General features: G+C 44.8%; 1 protein-coding gene across 1 annotated transcript; it reads left to right on the top strand.

Moving 5' to 3' along the window:
• Positions 1-550: 550 nt before the first annotated feature.
• On the top strand, positions 551-7364 carry LOC135247923 (P43 5S RNA-binding protein-like). The gene is made up of 7 exons (XM_064321907.1): positions 551-838; positions 1715-1803; positions 2850-2923; positions 3460-3543; positions 3965-4194; positions 5434-5487; positions 6875-7364. Exons 1-7 carry the CDS (start codon positions 704-706, stop codon positions 7142-7144), a joined length of 936 nt encoding a protein of 311 aa, XP_064177977.1. The 5' UTR covers positions 551-703; the 3' UTR covers positions 7145-7364.
• The last annotated feature ends 535 nt before the right edge of the window (positions 7365-7899 follow it).

The following is a 7899-nucleotide window of genomic DNA, read 5'->3' as shown; positions in this document are numbered from 1 at the left end:
ACAGAAAGATGGATTATAAGCAGCAGTAGCCATATCTGTATATATGTGTGAGACAAGTGTAGTCCTTTTATTAGTTACCTTTTACCAAAACAAATGGCATTTACATTTGTTTTGGCTGTACAACGTTTTGGTTGTGGCTCCTTTGAAATACAAATTATATAATTTTGTTTGGGGGTGTTTTCACCACCTTGGCAACCCAATACAGGACCCTTGTTTGTAATTGTTCATTACTCCTTTAGCTTTACACTAGATGTGTTTATAAGAAAAAAAGCATGTGTGTGATCCTTCGTTCATCCTGTGCAGGACTCTAGTTCGATGCTGATCACCTGAAGCCAGCTATATTTTAAAATGCTTCTGAATTCTACACTATTTTGATTTGTCACTTTTATAAGGGTGCGAGAGCGTACGTACAAGTTCAGCCAGTCAAACACTGGCTCGTTACATTTGTTGTCATTAGACCCACAGTGACAACTATCAGTGCTATGATGAAGACTTAACAAATGCACATTCATAATTTAAATAAATAAATCTATTCTCATGGTACGGACTAAGTACTTTAATTACGCACAGGTGGCTTCATCTGGATTTAACGACCCGGCCCACCCAAAAAGGTATAAAAATGAGTCAGTTGACGGCGAATTTCCTTTTAAGAAGGATAGTGTATTTGCTGAGGTAGAAGGGCTAAATTTGTGACAACCTCCAAATGGATAATGGGAATTACGCGAGGACTGATGCCATTCCAAGTTTACAACTGTTCAACTGCGTTCACCCAGACTGCGCAGCAACCTTCGTCAGAGAATGGCGTTTGAAAGAACACGAAACCATACACACTGGCGCGGTAAATAAATTTAAAAAAAGCTTAATTCGTCTTTGTATTACACGCCGTGGTGTCAACTAACCTGTGTTTTGTAATTGTTCCAATGGCCGTGATATGCACTTTTGAACGTCGCTTTGGATAAAAGCGTCTGCTAAATAAATGTAATGATTAATGACGACCTGTTATGGCATTAGCTTTCAATGACTGCTGGTTCTGGGTGGGCAACAATGGACATTTGCCTTCTGTATACGTACGCTACACCTAATGACAAATTTTCCACTTATTGCTGCGTACATATTCACGAAATATAATTTAAAATATCCACAGTTGGTTTCTCCACTAATGCCACTAGTGAGTAATAGCTGGAACGACTAGTGGCTGATGTCATTTCATTCATCGTATATTCTTTAATCTTTAAGGGCTCTACAATTTCCAGAGACCAGGTTGTAGCGCCCTTTCTTCCCGAAATCCCACCTGACCCGGCATAAACTCAGCCACCGTGGGGAGAAAACGCTCAGGTAGGCTACATATCTTCATTAGATTATCGTCTGCATTTATTTAGACTTTTAAAGGAATTTCTTCATTTCAACATGAACCTACCTGAATTGCCAGAGTTTCTCAGAAGATACCTGAGAGCACGTCCGATTAACCACGTGCAGGACAAGTTTCAAATTTCTAATTTGAGTGTTCGGCCCATGTCGCTCACTTTAGCCTTGGTAGCTATTTGCTTGCTTAACCTATAAGAATCGGTGTATCTGCACGATTGTCGAATTCCGTGACATCTGTTGCCAGATGTTGTTAATCATTCGGTTGTGCTGAGATTTTAAACATTAAATTTTGCCTGAAAGTGATTCGAAGAACAATTTAAGAATTTTCTATTTGTTCACTTCTGTCTAGTGTCATTTCCAAGACTGCGCTCTGACGTTTCGGAAACGCAAGGCTTACAAGACGCACCTGGCTACACACGGCATTGCTTCTAATTTCAAGTGAGTGGGAAGAGGCCTGTGGGGAACTCTAATGGGAAGGTTCGCACATTCCTGTAGGCTGGTTCCCTGTTATTAATTTCTGGATCTGATTATATGAACCGTTTAAGGCGATCAATTTCCCTTATTAGTGACTCTTAAAGAATGAGAGGGCATGCTTTTTTTCTTATCTGACCGAATTAGTTCGTATTAAATTTTAATTGTGAGATTGGTTTTGCAACTATTTTTTTTTTAGCCAGGTAATATAATATCTCCACAACCCAGGGTGCTTTTAAAGTAGGTAAGCATTATGTTGATGGTGCTTTCAGGAGTGAAAAATTGGTACCATTTCAGAGGAATTTAACTTACTGCAGAAAGTGCCCCAGCTGAGATTAGAGAATTACAGCCTGCTTGAGTTTTTGTTAACCCAAGTAATCAAATGAACAAAGCCCTCTATTTTACTGCTTTGGTCTGAATCAATCTTCCAGAAAGTGTTTTTACTTGTTCCTCTAGTTGCTTGGCTGTGGGCTTATGTGATTGTTCAGGACCTTGAGTGTCTTAAGACTGCAGGGATGTTGGATCATTGTCCACGCGGGTGAGAGTGTTGAGGGAAAGCACAGTGTCTGTCCAATGGTGTTTTAAGGTGCTTACTGGAGTGGTAATGCCTGTGGCTTGGAGATAGAGCACCTGTGGCAGGACTATACCTTATCTCACCTCTTCAGCACCCTCATTTGACCTGCTAGCAGCAGTTTCACTTGAAGTACTTTCACTCGTGACAGTCTAATTAAATCTGAATTTGGCCTTTTCGATGGTTTTCAGGCTGATAGCTGCCCTATTTGGATTTGCTAACTTTGCGGAAAGAGGCTTCACTTTCTTCTGAATAGTTTCAGATTTGACATTCAACGTGGAAGGCAGGCCCAGAGTGAGGGAATCGGTGTTCCGTTTGAGGGGATGGACCTAATGAACACCACTTGAATTGAGTAAATGAGTCCAGTTTAAGGTTGAAATGTGTGCTTGGTTGTGAAATGGTTGCTATGTGATCTGGCTCGTCTGAGTATCTGTCTTTTTAGGTGCCTGAAGGAAGGGTGTGGAGCAAAGTTTGAGACTGCTGCGGCTCGCCGATCCCATGAGAAGACCCATGCAGGTGAGGAGTTTGGTGACTTTACTGGGCCTGGCACATCAGGCAAGGGGCCAATATTTACCAGTTGATTTGAACGTTGACTTTGTGGTATTGTTTGAAACCAGACTTGTTACCCTGCTTTTCTTGTGGAAAGTGGTCTTCAGCCTTGGTCCTGGAGAGAAATATGGCCTGTGGTGTATTGATAGACTTGACTGATAGACCTTCTGGCTGTCTATCACCATGGCTAGTACCATTGTCTTATAGTATACGACAGTGATGGAATACCTAAATATTGAAGCTGTTTTTCCTTCAACAGATGGCTATACAGCTGGGATATGTAGTTCCAGGCTAGTTAATAAAAGGTGGAATTGGAGACAAATGAATTAGAATGGGGTGCCTGTGGCTACACACGTGCTTGCCTCTTGGAGTGGATACCACTGCTAGACATTCTTTAAATCTTCAAAATCAAATGCTGATGGTCTGCACTCGCTGTGGTCTTTGTGCAATGCCAGTGAAGTGGTTGGCTTGCCTTTGACGCTGGTTTGTTCTCTCCTCTGCAGGGTACCCCTGTCCTCAGCCTGGCTGCCAGATGGTGGCACGCACCTGGGGGAAACTGCAGGAGCACCTTCTGGAGCACCCCAGCGGTAATGGCGGCACCCTGCACCCGATCACATGCACGCAAGCCCGGAGGGCACGGTTCCTTACTGAGATTCGGATGGGAATTGCAGGAACCGGGCCAGCTTTTGTCCCTTCTAGCTTCGACAGGCAATCAGACGGCGCTTTTATTTAAAGAGCAATTAAGCCTACAGGCCTTGTTGCCTGGCTAGTCTCCCGTTCTGTTCCTCAAGTTTTACTGGGACCGAGGGTAACATTTCTAATGGAGTTATTGCGCCTACATGGGTCCTATTGTAGTTAAATGTAATGTTCACGTACCTGAAGGGGATCAAGGGGAACGATTTGTACTGAAATCTCATCACTCTCCTGCACATCTTACCTCTCCCCCTCCATATTTAGAGCTTCTTGCATGCATTATTCACTGTAAGTTGTACCCCCTTCCTTTCACAGCCACTCACACTTGTAAAGAGTGCCCGAAAAAGTTCAAGAACCGGGCAGCCCTGCGGTCCCACAGGCGCTCCCACGCCGCGCAGAAGCCCGTGCTCATGTGCCCCAGCGACGGATGCCAGGCCTGCTTCTCCACCACCTTCAACCTGCAGCATCACATCCGCAAGGTGCACCTGCAGCTGCTCAAGCACCGCTGCTACTTCCCCGGCTGCACCCGCGCCTTTGCCATGCAGGTGAGAGGCCGTCCTCTGAGCGCCGTCCGCTTTGCTTTGCATTAGATTGCATTGGATCGTGCTACTGGCGTTTAGCAGGCCCACTCATCCAGAGTGGCTTGTGCATTGTTACGTTTGTTTGCACAGTATCCATCCACACAGCTGGATCTGAGTCAAGTGCTTCGGTCCAGAGCGTAATTAGTTTGCGATGGACAAGCCTGGTTGTGCGGTAGCTCACGTTTATCACAGCCTTGCAGCCATTTTTGTCCTGAAGCTAAATGGCTAAGTTAGGCTTGCTTACTCAGAATCACCTGTTCTACTCTGTATCTTGCTAGAAAGCATGTTCCTTTTGAAACTGGGTGTATTTGGCTGACCCACCTTTTCTGTTAAACGTGGTAATATCCCCATGGGCACTGAATGGCCTACACAAGTGGAATGCTTATTTGCCAATTGGCAAGCAAAATGGGAACAAACCACTGTAGTAATTCTTCATTAATGTGCTTTTTCTAATCCACAGAGTTGTGCCAGTGTTATGGATATTGATCTTGTATGTTTAAGAACATGATTCATTCAGGTCTACCACTTCTGTTTTTGCCTTTCTCTCCTTGGCCAAGTCGTGTGTTCAGGTTGTACACATGGAAGGCATTTTTCTTTAGCAGGATACAATATTGGCTCTGTGTGCAACTGTAATTTATGCAACATTGAATATGAGCAGTTTTTCATCACTGCTCTGATTGGCTTTGAGTTAATACCATTTGCTCAGGTAAAATTGCTGACTTAAGCGGTTTGTGATACTGCAGGTATCTGGTGAATTGAGCTGAACTGTAAATCTCTCTGGTCTTTGGACAAGCACATTAAAAGTTTGGCTTCTGGTCATTCCACCTTGAAAGGACAGCAAAAGCAGTTATTGCTGATCCCAAGTGCTTTTATGATGACTTGATCACTTGGCCTTGGTTACACTTTCAAATTGGTGAAAGGATCTCATTGAAAGGGCATAATGCCTGTGACTGACTCATTCGTACTGTTCTCAGTCATGAAGACAACATTGACTCCCCCGTTTCCTGCGATTCAGTACCACACATGCTTTTGTAGCGGCATTCCTTATTGATTAGATGCCATTATGTTGCATGTGGGATTCGATGTTGATTTTTGTCATCTAGTCATGACCTTACGCGGAGGAACTCTATTGAGTTTTAAAACTACTTCTGAATGTTGTCAAAAGCACTTTCAAGAATGCTTTCCTCTCCTGCCCCCTCCCAGGAGAGTCTGCACAGGCACATTCTGCACCACGGTCCAGATGCAGGAAAGTTAAAGGTAAGTAGTACAGTAGAGTGTCCTGCATCTTTTATGAAGGCGGGTCTAATGCTCGGTGAGCAAGCGGGCCGTGAAGCTATTGAAAGGGAAGTTTGAGAGGGCGTCGGCCTGTGGGGTTAGTGTATTTTGGTTCCCCGCTTTCAGCTTGCAGTAGCAGCTCTGGGTCCCTGTGGCCTCAGTCCGTGATGTGTGGAAACAGGATTTTATTATTTTTATTTATTTATTTATTTTTTTTGAAAGGTAATGACCCAGCGCGATGCGGTGTCATACAAGCTAGCATTCCGCGAAAGGTCGCGATGGCGTGCGCCTTCAAAATCGGACACGTCTGCGGGTCAAGCGGAGCATGGCGCTAAATCGTGTCAGGGGGCTGACGCCGCACCCGAACCCGTGCCCCAGTTGCGGTCCGTCGACCCCCCGAGCGCAGCTGAATGGTTTCTCAATCAACCGTGGGCCTACAGCGGTTTCTCTTCCTGCAGGAGTTGTGGGCAACGTAGGACAGCGATTAGTCTGACTGGGAGAGGCCTTTCACACCCCAGACTACATGACCAAATTTCAACATTTCAGCTTTAATTCAATGTTTTTGATTGGCCTCTGGAATGATCTGAAAATTGGGTTTGGGTCCTTGATCCTTAATCCCTAATCCACTGCAGGGAGGTGGTGACTGGGTGTTCAGATATGGTAGATTCGTCCCGGTGTACATACCCCACTGCTCAATGTGCTGTTCCAGAAGGTTCTTCAGCACGTTGTGCTTATTCCCAGTGCTTTCCTTAAAGGCTCTTTGGCAATATGCTGAGGGCAACTCTTAATTTCCCCGCAGCTTAAAGGTCCCATAGAGTCCATTTTTTGTCGATTGCATCAGTAAATGGTGTTCTGTTCCTTTGCAAGTCCTTGTGCACTAATTTGACTTGCTTTCTCTCAGGGAAAAAGGTGGGTACACGGTTAAAGTGTTTAAGATAAGCTTGCAGTTTTAAAGTCTCACATCAGCTGTGAATGTCGCTGCAAACTCCTTCCAAAGCATTCCGTTTGAAATGGTTGCCACCGACAACTGATCCTTTTTTTTTTTTTTTTAAAGTACCAATTGAATCAAACTGTTTTTTGTCCACAGTACTCTAAAACCCATTACATTTACTGTAGGTACTGGGTATTTTTCAGTTGACTTGTACTTTTTTTAAATGGTTTTCCTGTGCTGTCGTGTGCTGTCCAGAGATTGAGGCTGCAGTTCAGATGTGCCGTGGTCTGCAATACCGATTGGGTCCTAAAGTGTATATGTGTGCTTTGAATGAACTGAACTTGGCAGTTGCTGTAATGGCCCTTCGTGCAAGTTGTAGGCAATGGGCTCGGTTGCCATTACTGCGGAGAAATGCTAAGTTGTGATTGGTCCCAGCAGCAGAAACGGCAGCGGTCCAGTAAGAGTTGGCAGAAGCGCCTGGAGAGGCGGCACCAGCCCCCCCTGGTGGAGGACGACCTGCGGCGCCTCTTCACCCAGCAGATGAGTTTCCCTCGCCGGGGGAAGCTGGAGGCGAACCTCTCCTGCCTCTTCAACGAGCGCAAGATCCCGCGCCACGTGGACCCCGAGGTCAACCTGCGCGACCTCTTCAGCCTCAAGCCGCCCCGCCCGCTGGCGTCCGAAGCGCTGATCCCTCTGCCCACGTGTTAGACTCAAAATGGCCACATTCATTCTATAAATGTACCTTTTGGACTATCATTTGTTAATGTAAGGTACATTTGAAAAGGACTTGAGTTTGTTTTACAATTGCAAGGATGGAAATCTGTTTAATTTGCTGTACAGCATTTCTGTATCAAATCAATTTGTCAATTTGAGTAAGATTCCTTGCTTGGTCATTTGTTAAGTGAATATATTAAAAGAATGTACAGCATTTCATTTCTTGTGGTCATTCTCAGTCTTGGCTTGTGTATGTTTTGAGGATCTTTAGCCATTCACTCATTGGAGGCGCTTGTTTTGGGCGCGTGAACACGCGTCAGTCTGAATAGTTTCTGTGCTGTAGTTAAAGGGGCAGCCGAAGCAGCTGTGTTGTGTGTCTAACTCTGCCTTGGCTTCACAGTTCTTGGCCTCCAGAGCTATAATCCCAATGGCTTTCCAAGTCATTAAATCGAAATAGAAATGCAGAGTCAAGCTAATCTAGTACCAGCAGGATGTGGAGTGTGCACTGCGGTAGAAATGGTTGCCAAGCGCCTACATTCTGCAGTTTGCGGAGAGGCAGGGGTCGGAGAACTGGACTCACGCAGTTTTTTTTTTTTTTTTTTTTTTCTTTCATGCCCGACTTTAGTGCAGTGTAATTACTATTGTGATCAGAGGATGGGGTTTTCACCTTGGGCAACTTCCCTGTCCCTTATTAAACAATTGGATGAAACGCCAGGGTGGAAGTACTTACGTTTTTTTTTTTGTTCTGT

Source organism: Anguilla rostrata, chromosome 2, assembly GCF_018555375.3.
Source record: "Anguilla rostrata isolate EN2019 chromosome 2, ASM1855537v3, whole genome shotgun sequence".
NCBI lineage: Eukaryota > Metazoa > Chordata > Actinopteri > Anguilliformes > Anguillidae > Anguilla > Anguilla rostrata.
This window is presented reverse-complemented; position numbering and strand designations above follow the sequence as displayed.